The sequence below is a fragment of the Molothrus aeneus genome, chromosome 16 (genome assembly GCF_037042795.1).
Source record: "Molothrus aeneus isolate 106 chromosome 16, BPBGC_Maene_1.0, whole genome shotgun sequence".
NCBI classification, from domain to species: domain Eukaryota; kingdom Metazoa; phylum Chordata; class Aves; order Passeriformes; family Icteridae; genus Molothrus; species Molothrus aeneus.
The window spans coordinates 2,347,155-2,363,059 of record NC_089661.1 but is presented as its reverse complement, the minus strand read 5'-3'; the positions used below and the strand labels follow the sequence as shown (position 1 = coordinate 2,363,059).

Here is a 15,905-nt window from a genome sequence, read left to right as displayed (position 1 = left end):
CAGCTTCTAACAAATAAAGGAATGAGGGAATTCTGGCCACTTCAATAACCCAGTGTAAGCATGGGTTGGAAACAAGGAGCAGAAGAGGTGGTTTGATGGTGTCACAGCTCTCTGAGCAGACCATGTTGAGAAGAAGTATTGGTGGCACAACCCCCACACCTGGGGTGGTTTTTACACACTATTATGATATAGAAATAAAACAACAAGAAAATTGACTATTCTGTGCAAAGAAACATAAATATAATAAGTAGAAGATTAGTTATGGGATATTTTCTTCTATTATTTTAATTGAAAATAATAACAGATTTTACTATAACCTTTTTGACCTTAAGAAAACCCTCCTAACACCACTCCACAGACACAACTCCTGTGGCAGAATTCACATTTCCCTTTCAGACCAGATTAAAAGCTGTGTAATCCAAATTGACCAGAGCCCAGGACATCCAGTTCTGCTCTTCCATAACCCCTCACCACACATTCCCATCCCACCCTGGCCTGGCCCAGTGCTTGTGCAGCTGTGCTTTGTGCTGCCATGGCCAGTCCTGCTGAAAACCCCATCATGAGCTCCATGTGCTGGCTTATGAAGGTGAGCCCAGTCCTAGGAGTGTTTGTATCTGCCCAAGTTTAGAAAGCAAGCTCCAAAGAAAACCAGAAATTCTGTTATCAATGGCACCATGAAGGCGCCCAGTTGGAGCACTCTGGTTTAATTTGGAAGTTTCTTTTGTTCCTCAGAACACTTCCTGTGCTCAGCAATACTGGGAAACAGAACTTCTTCCTCATTTGCACCTCTCTGCAACCTAACAAATCCAGCCAGCATCACTTCAGTGCCAAAATGACCTTTTAACTTGAAGAGGTGGCAGAATCCTGTTCATCCACACAAAGTCCCATCAATTGAATTAAGGGAAGCAGCACTGTGTCCCCAGGTGACAGAGTTAGAGATGCTCTAACAGTGCTAAGTAGTGCCTTCATTTCCAAATGAGAACAGATTAAGGCTCTTGGGAAGCAGAGCTGATTCCAGAGAGGGATCACAACCTGAGCCTGCAGCTGGCACTGTATAATCAGAGGTGAATTCAGGGGTGCTGAAGTCACTTTTAGCAGCATTGACTGTCAGGCCATTATAGAACCTGGACTGTTGGCAAGTCTTTTCACTCTCCAAAATATTTCATTGTTGTTTTGAACCAGAACTCTGCTAACATTAAAACTTTAACAGGTTTTTGCCCCAGTGCTGCAGAGTTACTATTAGAGAGTGAAAATTCCCACTCTCAAGGAGGTTTATGTATTAATTTTCAAATTATTAGCTTGCCACTAACAAAGTGCACAGGCCACATTTCTGCTCTTTCTAGGAATTTCCTATATAGCTACATTAATAGGTCCGTGTGTATAAGCTTTACTATCTCTGCTTTGCTTCTCTTTCCAATCTTTCCACTGGAAACTACTTCATTTACTATTTTCTTTACAGTTTGCAAATTTTGCAGGCTGCATCCCACAGGAAGTTTCTCCCTGTTGTTGCTACAGGAACTTTATGCAGAGAGACACCACAAAATTACAGTGCTGCAAAGTGAGCTCCTGACCAAAGTGAAGCTCCTGACCAAAGTGAAGAGACTGAACTGCAGCACAACTGGGCTTTCCTTTGCTAAAACACAATAAATTAAGTGAGGTGTCACCTGGGAGTATTGGAAAACAAGCAAATATTGCTAAGAAGAATGTGACAACACTGCCCAGAACTGAAAGCAACAAACAGCAGAAGCAGAAATCCTGCTGCCCTCAGATGCAGGACACACTGGGAAGAAAAGAAACCCACCCCCAATTTCTCCAGATGCAGTTGTGCAGATGGATCACCCACATGAGCAGCTCATGCTGCTGGAAGGGAAGAGGGTCCACTCCCCTTCTGCTGCCGGACGCTTCTCTGCGCTGCTCGGGCACTGCCAACCCCTCAGAGCTGCTGCTGCTGCTTCCACCCAGCACAAAACAGCCCCAGATGGAAAGAGAAAGAGCCCCAAACAGAAAATAAAAAGAGCCCCAAACAGAAAACCAAACCATGAATATTTCATGCTAGGCCAGTAAATGAAGTGCTCAGAGCGGGGAAGGCTGAGAAGCACCAGAGCCATTAGAAGGAGCAGGGAGGAGGAGGAGGAGGAGGAGGAGGAGGAGCAAGGGGGGCAGAGCAATTGCCTTTTCTTGGCAGCAATTTTGCAGCTCCTGGTGGAAATGCAGCTCAGTTCTAACTGACACCTAATGTCACTCTAGGTAAATTTAAACTATCTTGCCAGTTCCTATCAGTCAGGCAGGAAAATCCAGTGCTGTGGAAAGCCTGTGATATTATTAGCCCCCAAGGGAATGAAGGAGTTTTTAGACTCAGTGCAGAATCCTGAAGAAAACACCAAGTTCCTTACAATTTACTGCTCCCTACAATTCCAGTGTTTTGAGCTCCACACTTATGGAATTAGGACATTTGAATTCAGGTTTGGATTCCAGAGGGATAAGCATGAAACTGTGACTAAACAAGAATCAAATTCCAAGTTACCATTCTCAAAGTTAGAATATTTGATGAGAAGACAAGCAGCAATTGCTCCTATCTCAGCATGGCTCTCTGGCCACCCTAAAGACTTGGAACATTAACCTGGACCTGGAGATAATCAGTGTACCTCACATTTCCAGCCCAAACACTGGGCCAGACTCAGGGCATGGCAAAAGATGCTCCAAGGACTGGAACTCCTCTGCCCTGATGTCAGGCTTGGAATGCTGGGGGTGTTCAGCCTGGAGGGGAGAAGGCTCCAGGGACACTTCAGAGCTCTTCCAGTGCCTGAAGGGGCTCCAGGAGAGCTGCAGAGGGACTGGGGACAAGGCATGGAGGGACAGGACACAGGGAATGGCTGCCACTGCCAGAGGGCAGGGCGGGATGGGATATTGGGAATTAGGAATTGTTCCCTGGCAGGGTGGGCAGGCCCTGGCACAGGGTGCCCAGAGCAGCTGGGGCTGCCCCTGGATCCCTGGCAGTGCCCAAGGCCAGGCTGGGCAGGGCTGGGAGCAGCCTGGGACAGTGGGAGGTGTCCCTGCCATGGCAGGGGGTTGAAATGGGATGAGTTTTATGGTCCTTTCCAACCCAAACCATTCCACAGTTCTATAATAAATTGAAAGGAGACTCTTCACAGAGGCAGCAATATCAAGCAGCAAATCACATTTGACATTTCATGACCCTTGTGAGGAAACAACTGCAACAAAATGTGTTAAAAACCCCAAGGACAGACAGTGGTTTAGACAGATCACAGACAGAAAGCAATGCCAGCAGAAACACACCTCCTCCTGGTAGCTTGTCCTGTAGGCCATCTCCAAATCCTGATCCAAGAAGTTGAGGCTCAGCTTGTTAATAGGTGGTTTAAAGAAGTAATCTTTCATGAGGCTGAAGAGAGAAGACAAAATCAACATCAGATTGTTCAGCTGTACCTCCTTCAGGCCCCCCCAGACTGTGGCTGCTGTTTCCAGGGATGCTGGCACTGGGCTTTGAAGTTCCTGTGGTTTTTCTTCTTTCTTGATCACCAAAGTATCCTCTTACCCACATCACTTGCTCAGTGAAAGGAAATATTCCACAAAAAAAGCAGACTTTTATATTTCCAGGAAGAGTCTAACAAGTCCTTCCAGAGATTTACCAGATCTAACTGATGAGTACAGATAATTGTAACATAAGCCAGCAAATAGTAAAGGTTAATTGCTGCTGCAGACACACAAGCTCTGGAGACACGTGGCTGTGGGATATTTGTGTCCTGGGTGGAATTCTATGGCTCAAAGCAAGCCAAGGATGACAAAGGTGACAAATTGTTATGGGGAAAAAAAACCCCATTGCCCATTTTAGAAAACAGCAGTTTCTTGTTATTTCAGACACTAAAATAACTCAGTAACTCAACTGGGAACATTCCCTTAATGATCCGGGCTGCAGAGAAGAGATGGAGAGTTGAGATTTACTTCTGAGCTGGGAGATTTGGAATGACCAGCACCATCACCAAAGGCACTGCCAACTAATGATATCAGGGCTAAGGAACCCAGAGGCAGCATCTACAGAGGGTGTTTATGCCCTCCTTCACCTTCATCTTTTCTACAGAAGGTGAGAAAATCCCACAACAACATAAAAGAGACTTCAATCATTGGAAGCCAGGTTTATTCCCCATCCTCTGGAAGAAGCTGTCTGAGTTTTGCATCAGCAGTATGAGGTTTATGAATGAAGTGTCCTGATGGCACTTGGTGCCAGTCTTTTGTCCCTGAGCAGGTGCCAGGGAGCTGAAGGGACTCCAGAGCACTGAGTGCTTCGTGCCCAGGGTCACAGAGCAAGGTCACACCTGCTTGTGGCACTGGTGTGCCTTTCCCCCCTGCTCTGAGCAGCTTCCACACACACTCATCCCTGCCTGGGAACCTCCTCTCATTTCCAACCAGCTGGGTTATTTACATGGGTTATTTCCAGGTTATTCCATGGGTTATTTCCAGGGAATTGTTTCTAAAATCCCTCTGAACCCAAGGCTCCTTTCCCAGTGCTATTCCCACCCTGGGAGCTGCAGCACCAGAGCCACAGGCAGAGTGGGCAATTTCCAAGCTGGTGACTCTGAGCAAAAACCAGAGATGCACATGAGGTCAAATTCCAAGCTGATGAAGAAGCTGAAAGAAAGATCCTACAGAGCTTGTCTGTGCCTGAATTCTTTTTTTAAGGGGGTTTGGTTTCGGGGTTATTTTCTGTTTATTTTTAGGGAACTCTTGCCTAAGAGGTTTTCTTGGAAGCTCCCAGCACAAGATGGCATGTGGGAAGCATTTTTTTTTTAAATGAGATGCAAGATCAACCAAACACACATTCCTAGACTGATGCTAGAGAAGACAAAGGAGTCTAAGCATGAATTTGGCCAATACTTGGTAACCTTTAAACATTCTGGCCTTGGCCAATGCATTAAAAATATCAGGATACTCTCACTTGAGTCACCCCTCTCTCTTTCATCCTTGTCTTCAGTCCTCACCTTTCTTACACATTTCTAAGAGCATCTTATAGTAAAAATTTTGAAAGTTTTTGGGTTGTTATTTTTTTAAGTCCTGTTGAATCCCCTTTTTCCTGCAGGGAAGCTCAGGGGAGGTGGTGATGGTGCTGCTGTGCTGGTGAAGGGTGTAGGAGGATCAGTCCAGCTCCACATGCAGCACGAAACAGAAGGTGGAACACGATGGAGCCAGGGGGAAGGCAGCATTCCTGGGCCTTCTCAGCTCCCTGTCAGCTCATTCTGGCTCCAAAAGGAAGATCCCACTTGATGAAACAGTCAAGTACAGAATCTGTTTCCCAGGAGGCCTCTGCCTCCCAGCACAGGGTGTTCCCCAGATCAAGCAAGACTGGGAAGTGGGAAATGAAAGAAATGAACAAATTTTAAAATAATAAAAAATTATTTCAACAAGAAACTGCCCCAAGGAGGGGATGAAGGGCTGCACAGAACCCAGTTCTGGGGGAGCTTCAGACATCCCTGAGCTTCTGCTCTGGAAGTCTGAAGAGATCATTGTGAGTACTGCCCTGATCAGGACACCAGTACTTGCTTCTTGTACTTAAGGAGGTTTATAACCTAAGGAATACCCAATTTTTGTTGGAAACAAAAATCCTCAAAGCAAGAATCCTTTGAGGATATTCCCAGTGAAATGAAATTCAAACATTCTAAATCTTACACTACAGTTTTCTTTTAAAGAGCACAATAATGTGCAGGTTACAATGAACAAAGAACAGGATTTTTACAGAAGTAAAGCCAGATTCGAAGCTGAAAGTATTCCCTGTTTGTCAAATATAGAGAATCAAGTTGTAAGAACTGGTAACTTTCATAAAAGAACTCTTTTGTAATGTACTAATACAAACATGCCACACTAATACTGCCTTTATTAATATTATTTTTAAAGAACATTGGAATTGTGCCCAGGTATCAGCTCCAAGGTGAAATCTTGGCATGCAAAACCCTCTCAGGCACACAGCTGAGCTCAATATCCCCAGTGTCCAGCATTTCCTCCCAGCCAGCCCCAGGCAGCTCCCTAATGCAGTCTCCAGGCTCCTGAACCCCCCCAGGGTATGTTTAACCCTTCCCAGCTCTGCAGGAAGCCTGTGGCATTAATTGATGCACTTTAGCACCGTATCTGGGTTAAGTAGTTTCTGTTAACAGGAATTTATATCCAAGTGCCCTGCAGTGGAAATCACTGCTTAGTGCTCAGGGAAGATCACTTGGCTTTGCAACAGCTTCAAACCAACACAGCAGAACTCAGTGAAAATTGGGATTCCTGTAAAATGACCATGAGGAAATTTGGTCCTCTCTCTGAGACACCTCAAATTCCCCATTCAAAAATCCTCAGAAATACTGGATTCATCAAGACCAACATTATGTTTTACAGAAGGGGACCAAGAACGTTTTTTAAATGGCTTATTCCATATAATTTCTCATTGAGAAATGTTGAAAAAAATCAGTGTAAACTGGTAGGCTTAAAGCATTTCGCATAGATCTAATTAATCAGAAGATTATTTTTGGAAAGTTATGTTTACATGAACTGAACTCAGCAGAGAAGTTTCCCTGGCAACAAGAAATGGCCCACTTAATATGGTAATGATGATATTTAATTGGGACCAAAAAAAAGCCAGGCTTTGACTGATCTCAAATCATGGTACTCCTTCCAAATCAGAAAAAATTACCCATTTTGGGAGTGGAGGAGGAAAGCACCAGAACACAAGAACTTGAGTGAGGTATCTTCAGCAGACCAACTGCATAAATTAAGCTACTTCTGTATCTTACAGTTTGCAGAGTGCTGGTTACATTTTTTAAAATATTAAAATATTCCTATTTGTTCTGGCCAATTTCTGCCAACACCTGGACATTCCCAATCCATCTATTTTCTGATATTTGGAAATATCAGCTAAACCCCCATTCTCAGCCACTAGTGACACACCACACACTGAGAAAAACAATAAAGAACCCGAAATTTTGACTCAAGTGGCAACAGGAGAAAGGTAAACTGACAAAATCTAGGAAGAGACTGGAGAGGGACTCCTGTCCCTCCTTCTCACTTCTCCCTGCCTAAGTCATGTTTCCATAAAGGTGATGGTGTCCCTGTTCCAAGCAGCTGAGTCCACAGGAGAACACAGTTTCAAGGATATTAGATAAAATACCCTCAATCTGAGTGGAAGCAACGAAATAAAAATAAAAATAGTCATAAATAATAACAAACTCCAGCTATCTGTTTAACTGTTCCAGTCAAGTCCCTGCCATAATGGAGATACGGTTGTGTGTTGATAAAAATCCCACACTACTAAATGTTAAAGAATATTTCCTCTGCCCAAAATAAGCTTTTTTGTTTGAAACAGAGAGAGAAACTCACTTTACAATATCTAAGTAGATAGCAAATCCATGAGAATTCACTCCTATTAATTCTGCTTCCAAGCCCAGTAGGATTTCATGATTAGCCACATGTTATCAGACATTCTTCTTTTACTATTAAAAATGTGAGGTTTGTGGTTCAGATTTTATGTTGCACCCTAAACTGCAGAGGAAGGTACACACTACATGCATTAAGAGGACTTTGGATTATAAAATGGAGCTCAGCTTCGTGCCAAGTGATTCAAAGAGCAATTTCCCCTTCAAAGACTCAGCTGAAGGAGGACTGACAGGACTGTTCACCCTGGAAGCAATGAAAAACTGGTTTGGCTTATTTTAAACAGAAAGTTTCTGACATCAGGTTTCTACTGTAGTTTAAGCAGAATAAAGACTAAAATCAAGAAAGTTATGATATTATATATATTGACAACAATTACTGAAATCAGACAAAAAGCACACAAATACTAAAGATATGAAACCCCAGTATGTCTTCTTGGGATTTTCCATTATACCTTTACAGGGTTTTCCACTGCCCAGCTCCATTCTCCTTACCTGTCTTCTTTAATCACATCCACAAAGTGGGCATCTGTCTTTTCCCTGATGTTTTTGAACCTCAGGGGGAGCAGAGCTGACTGGTCCAGGCTCACGCCGCCCCAGCGCCCCTTCTCCTGCAGCATCTCATACAGAGAGGTTTGGCTGTTGCTCAGCTTCTCCTCCTGGGGAGGACTCAGGAGCCCATTCTGGGTCTTTGGGCTGTGTCCTCCTGGAGCCTGGACAACAGAGAGCAAAACACAGCCAGGGAATGTTAGCAGAACAGACAGGAGAGGTGCAAGGAACAAACACTGAGAGGAGCTTTTCCCTCAGCACCCTGAGCTCTGCCTTGGCCACAGAGACCAAGCTGCCCCTGTCCTGAACCCACTCACATTTCCTGGGCTTGTACCTCCCACACCTCCCAGGTGCCTCTTCAGGTGCCACCTTTGTGCCTTCTATGAACCAACTCTCCAGGGAGCAGAAAACAAAGCACATTTTCACACATTACTCAATGACAACCAACCACAAGCCCAAATTTCATTCACTTATCTTATGGAAAAGATTCTTCTAGAAAGCTTTTAAATACACATTTAATTGGTGCTGACTCTCCCTGGGTCATGAGACAGCTCACTCTGCCAGCCCTTGCTGCTTTCCCAAAGGTTCCCCCCCTCTTCCCCACCTGTGGGATCAGCCCTTTTGTACATCCCATCCCACAACAAAAACTCCTGCATCTCATCCTACAAATTAAACATTCTACAAATTAAACTCCTGCAAATTAAACTACATCTCCTTCTCTAAGACATACTTCTTTTTTTCTGGTTTTCTTTTGCCTTGGTGTTAGTTAAGACAGCTTTAATTTTGACAGCAGCTTGCAACATGGCTTAGGCACACATTATCACCAATTCTGCTGTCATTGGAGAGCACAAATTACTTTTAAACAAAAATAATTCTATTTTTGTGGAGTCTGAAGTTCCCTCTTTTACATTTTGTTTGACCTAGACCAATATGTACTGAAGCAATTCCAAAAGAATTAGACAGCTAAGTGTGGTTAGAATGAAAATGAACTGCAGTTAGTCAGGATCATTTTCAAATGCAAACATAGAACAAACTTGGCATATTTGAGTGCTCATCTCCCCCCCTCCATATCTTATCACTTATCATGTAGCATTTATCCTCATCCTGAAGCCCACTCATGACAGAAGTTTCTCCATTCCTGCTTGTACAGAAGTGACAAGCTCCTCCAGAAGACTATTCTTGGATGCCACCACAGTGACCATAAATAAATACCATAAATATCACCACCACCCCAACCACGTGCTGAAATATGTTACTGACATTGTAAAATCAACTAAGTTAAAGTTAAAAAATATCTTCTTTCTGGCTGTCCATGCAAAATCAATTCCATTTCCTTGTGTGATCTGTCCTGTGAAGCAAAGGAGGCACATGAACACAGAGAGGTGAAGGGAAAGGTTCAGACACAGCCAAGAAAGAGGAGATTGATGGGGCAGCAGGAGAATCCTGTACAGGGAAGAGTCAGGAAACCCTTGGGCTTGGCTCCTGTCACAGCCAGGAGCTCCACTGCTAAAGCCATAACAAGGTGTGTTGGAATGGTTCCCTGGAGCTCCAGGAAAAGCAGGAGGGAGGTGGGTTGTGCTTCCCCTTCCTCCTCCCTCCCAGGGGAATGGGGATCCCCACCCTGCGGGCTGCCCTGGCCTGTGTGAGCCCCAGAGCCACGTGCTGGGAGCCAGGAGATGGAAGGAGTCCCAGTCTGGTCCCTTCTAGCCCTCACAGCAGTTGTTTTGGCAGCTTGCAGGTGCTCCCAGCACAGTGACAGCAGCTGAGGAAGGAATAGGAAATGGGGTGGTTTCCTTGGTGTGCTGCCAATGCTTTGCTGCAGACCATAATCACCAGAAGGGAAAGGGGATTGCAGCCACAGATCCCAGCAGGGGCCCACCAGGGGACACAGGGACACTCCTGAAAGGCAGAGGCACAAGAATTTCTCACATAAAATGTCACCAGGTTCTTTTCTAAGAGAAGACATCGAGCAACTCCTGAGCAAGTCCTCCTACACCTCTGCCAGGTTATCCAGCCTGCCCAGAGGGCACGGGGCTATGGAGCATCCTGCAGAGCCAGGCTGTAGCCATGATATTTTCTGAAAAATCCTTTCCTTAAGATTTTTCCTCCTGAGAAGCTGAGAAGCCTCAAGAACAAAATGTAACCAATGGTTATCTGCTGCTGTGGAATGCAACAGGTGCATCTGGGATTGGGCTCATGTGGTTGTTTCTAATTAATGGCCAATCACAGCCCAGCTGGCTCAGACTCTCTGTCCAAGACCCAAGCCTTTGTTATCATTCTTTCTTTTTCTATTCTTAGCCAGCCTTCTGATGAAATCCTTTCTTCTATTCCTTTAGTATCGTTTTAATATAATATATATCATAAAATAATAAATCAGCCTTCTGAAACATGGAGTCAGATCCTCATCTCTTCCCTCATCCTTGGACCCCTGTGAACGCTGTCACACCAGAGCAAACCCCTCTGGTTTTGAGGTGAGGAGGACCAGCAAAGGGAAACCAAATCAACTGACCAACCAGCTCTTAGTGAAGAGCCTTCATTGTTTGGTGGGTTGGTTTTTCTTAATTTATGCTACAGATTGTATTTGCTTAGAGCATCTCCCAGATCAACCTGAGGCCTAAAAAACCCTGAAAGTCATAGCTACCTTTCTTCTTCTTCTTATCTTTTTTTTCCTTTCTCTTCTTTGTCACCACTCCAGCCACTTGCTACTTGAAAAGCAGAAACCAAGAACTCAGTTTTTGCCATAATCACCTCAAATAAAAGATTTGGACTCCTAGGCACTGTCTGCTTTCCCTGCTGTTCCTCAAGATCATTTGAAAAATGCACTGAAAATTTCTCTCTTTCAAAGAAGGTCAGCATGGACTTTCTCTTTAGCTTCTTGGCAAAGGCTCAAATCCCCAAGAAAATTCTTCCCTTCAGTCAGCTCAAGGTTTCTCTGTGCTCTGTAAATCTTAACAGGCAGGGATTAGAGTATGAAACTGTTTGTGTAAGAGAAAATCCCTATTTATTAAATGTTGTTAGCTCCAACGTTACTGGGACTTCTGAAGGCAGCAGGCTGTAGGGTTTCCCTGAGAACTTGGAGGCTTGTGTGGAGTTTCCTCTCATCAAGAGACAAGGAAGCTCCAGAGGCTGTTGGGAGCCCTGTAAGTCCAAGGATATGATTAAACATCATTAACATTCCCTAAAGACGGGGGACTTGAGTGCAGCATGGCTGTGGGAAGGGAACACACATGGGCAGGGAGAGCTTACGTCTCTTCTTCCCAAGAGAGCTGAGGCTGCAAGGAAGTCTTGGGAACCAAATGCCACAGCAACTTTGTGCATGTGGCTGTCCTCTGAGCTTCCAGTTAAACAGGCATCCCAGACTTACTGCCAGCCATGACACAGCTCCCAGTTTTGGCTGAGCAAAAACTGAACCAAACCCAAGAAGGACGTGAGGTTTGGGCTCCACTGGCATTCCTCCAGTGCAATTACAGACCTCTTCCTCAACTCTGTATACAAATCTCCTCCAAGGAAGCTCTGGTGATTTGCTGATTCACACACATGAAGCCCATGCAGGTACAGTAGGAAGCAATTTAAAGCAGGCAGTTGGCACCTAAGGACAATCAATCCCTCTTCAGCTGGTTCTTGGAGATCCCTGCTCGTGGGCAGAGGCCACCTGGGGAAGAAGCATCTCCTGCCTACCATCTTGGCAGCCCAGGCAGATCTCCCACATGTTCTCTGTCTTGGAGATCTCCAGCTGGTTTGAGACAAGTCCCTGCTGACACCTCCCTCAAGGCTCAAGAGATCATGATTTTATTCTTTTCTTAGGCTGTTTCCTGGAACTCTGGCACAGAACTGCTGTGTAACACACCCCTCCATCCCAGTGAGGCAGGCCCTGCTTCTGAGCCTACAGTTCCAGCATGAGACAACATGTCAAGCACAGAGAGGGACAAACACAGATTAATGCAGTGGCTCAGCACTGGCAAGTTTTTCAATCAGCTTTACTGGTGAGAAGAGCTGTAAGACAGACATGAAGAACAAGCTCACTGTCTCAGAGCATGTCTACGAAGTAATTCTCTCCAGGGAGGGAAAACATTATATTTATTTGAATATATAACAACCAGGTAATGAGCACTGTCCTCAGTCTGCATTTAGCTGAACATTCAGGGAGGAGTGAGAGGTGACAGGCAGAGCAGAGAGGCTGCAAAGGCCACAAACAGGACGACAAACAGGCAGTGTCTGGCATGGCACAGGAATTAGGTGGCTTCAGTGAGAATATCAAAGCAACAGGCAAGGAAACAAGTGTGGCAGCAGCACAAGGAATATGAGAGAGGCTTTTCTGTAGGTCAGGAAAGGATGCAAACTGATTTAAAGCTGTGAATTCTGTGTGTGAACAGGAACGGTCTCGTCTTACAGTGGTGATGCAGGAGATGCTGGAGAGACACAGAACTTGTGGTGAGGTGACCCAGCCTGCTGCTGTGAGGATGGGGAGTGTGGAGTGCTCCTTGGGCCTTCCTCTTGGGGTACCATCAGCATAGTTTAGAGAGTCCTAATCTTAGGTCCTTCTCAGAATCAAGCTGAGCTCACAAAATTACTAAAAATTTTGAAAATTGGGGCAAGGAGACTCAACTAAATTTTTGAAGACAAAAAAATAAAAATCAGAATCAGTTCTGCTGCTTAAGAGCTTGGATAAAAGAATAGTGGTGCAAAAATAAGAAAGCTGGGGGAAGCAGAAAAATAAGGGGAAAAGGGAAGTGAGAACTACTTCAATTACCTTGGTACTGTTTTTATGTTCATCCTGACAACCATTTTGGATAGCTCCTTCATCTATGCTGACATCGCAGTGGGGAGCAAGGGTGGTACTACATGAAGGGCAAGGCTGAAATGAGACAAAAGAATTTTAGCCAGGAATGTTCTAGTGTCCTTGTAGTATGATGCAATTGGTAATTCAGTCCACTTGTATACTTGCAGCACGGTTCAAAGATAAACAAAGCTACAGAATGGGAGGCAGGGAGCAAAATTTGCCTGGAACAGAATGCGCCATTTCAAAAATAAATCACAGATTTGCTGTTTGCTGGAGCTCAATCTAATCCAGGAAAGCTTCACTAGTGTAAGATCACAGATAGACTGTAATCACTGTGCACAGGCAAAGGACTTCCCCAAGAGGAATAAAACACTCTTTAGTAGGAGAAGTGCAATTTCCCTGGGTGGAACCTGCCTGTGAAGGGATCTGAATGCCATTAGGAGAGAAGACAGCACAAAATGCAGCAAAATCCAGAAAAAACATGAAACACCATGATGCATTATGAATAGTCCAGGGAAATGGAGAGCAACAAATCTGAAATGAATAAAGGCAAATGCTTTTTCATACAGAGCCCTAAGACAGGGGAGGGGAGCTCAGGCTATTGGAGCCAAACACCCAGCAAATGTCACAGGGAACAAGGAAAGCAAAACCATCAGGATTTGTACCAGTTTCAGGTTGTGTATTTTGGAAGAAACTTAAAATGCTGCATTTGAGCTTTTAAAACAAGCTAATTCCTTCAAGTTAAAATGCAACCTTCTTAAGGGGAATTAAGCCTGGAATTTTATCTTCCACATTCTTCACTCTCTTCTCCAGTGCAGGCAGTGTTGAGGCAGGACCCTGCTCAGAGGGACCCCGAGTTCAGTTCTTTGGTGACCAGGCTCACCAAAGTCTGCTACTAAACACCACAGCAGGTTTTCCAGCAAGAACTTGAGCCTTTTGTCACATACTCAACATCCCATTTAATTTTGTCTGTTTGCTCTGGACATGTTCAAGCCTCTCTAGTCCAAGCCCACAACTTCTGCCTCCAGGTTCACTCCCCATTTCAGAGTTAAGTCTTTTCAGAACTAACCTTTCACCTAATGCTCCTTTTCCCCCTCTGATGTCCCACCTGAAAACACCCAGCTTGTTTCCTTTTCAGATGTTTCTCCCAGCCCACTCTCCCTGTGACATCTACCCACTCAGCAATGCCTCTCAAAGGCTTTCATGTAGGACCTGGAGCCTCCTCAGCAGCCAGCAGACCGTGCTGTCTGCTGTTCCTCAGGGACACAGTCCAGCCTGGGCACTGAAATTACTCTGAGTTTTCTAACCTGGCAGCAGATAAACAATTTACATCCAGTTCTGAACCTTTGCAGTCTGAACAAATACCAACACAGCTGAAGAAACTACGGAGTTGGTTCTCAAATGGTTTTGTTTAAAAATAATCTCTGACTAACCATCACAAATGTCTTGGCCACTTGGTGGAAGGCTTTGCTAGATGGACTAAAAAAAAAATTGCCAGTGGGCTACCAAGCCTTACTAAGTAACCCTCTGGGAGTTAGATTTAGATTTATCCATGGCAAAAGTCAGGTAATGGTGACAAAAACAAATACCTCTAACAAAAAATGAAGAAACCACTCCCTGTTTGATCCTGCTAATAAATTAGCAAGACCACCTCCAACACTCAGCTCCCAGGGTGAAGCCAGAAGACAAAGGGCTTGGAAAAGCAGCCTGACCTTTGAGAAGAGGCAGAAGTTCCTCTGACTTTCTCCATGTGTTCAAGTCAACATCATTAACTTCCTTCTCTATGGCAGGCATTCACAGGCTCCGTGTGCTGTGACCTCAGTGCCATGAATAAAACATTAATGCACTTCCAGCAAACACTAAGACAAGCAAAGGACTTTCTGTTTTCATACCAAGCAATCATTAAAACATTTTTACAACAGCTTATGAATCCCTGTCAAGTGAGGCATGTCATAAAGATGATAGGGAAGATAAACTGACACCAAAACCACTTCAGCAGGGTAGAGTGTTTTCATTCAAAAACCCACCTGCTATTATAGATTTACTCAGAGTTCTTACCCTCTGTGTTCACCATTTCAGTAATGTAAACACATCTTATTGACATTCAAACTGCAACAAGGTTTGCAGTTAAATGCACTACAGATACACCAGAGGAGGAAATACAATTCCTTTCATGGATCAATGACTGTTGCACTCTCCCTCCTGACTTTCCTTTACAGATTTTGTCCTCTAGAACATCCTTTTAAGCCCAAAATGTGAAAGTCATCCTTTGCATCCAATATAGCCACTTATTCCCTTTAAAATAAAAATATTTCAACTCGCTTGTAATTTTGCCTCTCCTGCTTAAGTCTCTTTTGCAGAGCTGGAGTCATCTCCTCCTACACTGACACCATTTACAGCTTTGTATTTAAAACAGTCGGCATGTAAGTCATGATTCTTTTGCAAATGATTATCTCCAGACCCTACCAGCAAGCTGCAGGCTTGAAAAAAAACCCTCACGAAAAACCCAAAAGCTGTAAAAAAGAAACCCACTCCTTTTCAAAAATTGTGCATGATCTCTGATCAAACTGCAGTCATACCTTGTGGGGGTTTTTTAACATACATATATATTTAAAGCAAAAGAGAGGAAATTTAAATTCAATACAATGAAGAAATTTTTTACAATGGGACTGGTGAAATACTGGCACAGGTTTTCCCAAGGAAGGTGGTGGCTGCTCCATCCCTGGAAGTGTCCAAGGCCAGGCTGGAGGAGGCTTGGAGCAACCTGGGATAGTGGAAGGTGGCATGGGGTGGAAGCAGATGGGCTTTAAGGTCCTTCCAACCCAAACCATCCCGTGATTCTGTGATTCTCCCCAGCAGAGAGAAGCTGGTGCACATTCCCCTCAAGAGCATGGTTTAGAGTCAGGAATCCCTGCAGCTGTGCTGGGAGAGGCAGGGCTGCTCCCCACTCTCCTGTGGGCAGAGACAGGCTCAGAACAGGTTGTTAAGGCAATGCTCACACAGTCACAGGGAAACCTGGGCTCATCCAGAATCCCCTCAGCACCAGGGCCCTGGGGCAAGGCAGGCTCAGGAGTCACAGCTGTGAGGCCACTTGGGAAATCCCTGGCCAGAGATGCAGTGCTGAGGGTGGTGAGTAAAAGCAGGCACCTCCAGACACA

General features: G+C 44.7%; 1 protein-coding gene across 2 annotated transcripts in view; it reads right to left on the bottom strand.

Annotated features, from left to right (window-relative positions):
- Positions 1–15,905, bottom strand: part of ADCY9 (adenylate cyclase 9) — an 86,301-nt gene that overhangs the window by 20,182 nt on the left and 50,214 nt on the right. Inside the window, exons 3-5 of one of the 2 annotated variants that reach the window (XM_066560518.1) lie at positions 12,718–12,822; positions 7,914–8,131; positions 3,298–3,400 (exon numbers count right to left, since the gene is read on the bottom strand). In XM_066560518.1, coding sequence (XP_066416615.1) covers positions 3,298–3,400; positions 7,914–8,131; positions 12,718–12,822 — 426 coding nt within the window. The remainder of the gene's footprint in view (positions 1–3,297; positions 3,401–7,913; positions 8,132–12,717; positions 12,823–15,905) is intronic. The other variant, XM_066560519.1, reaches the window with a different exon arrangement.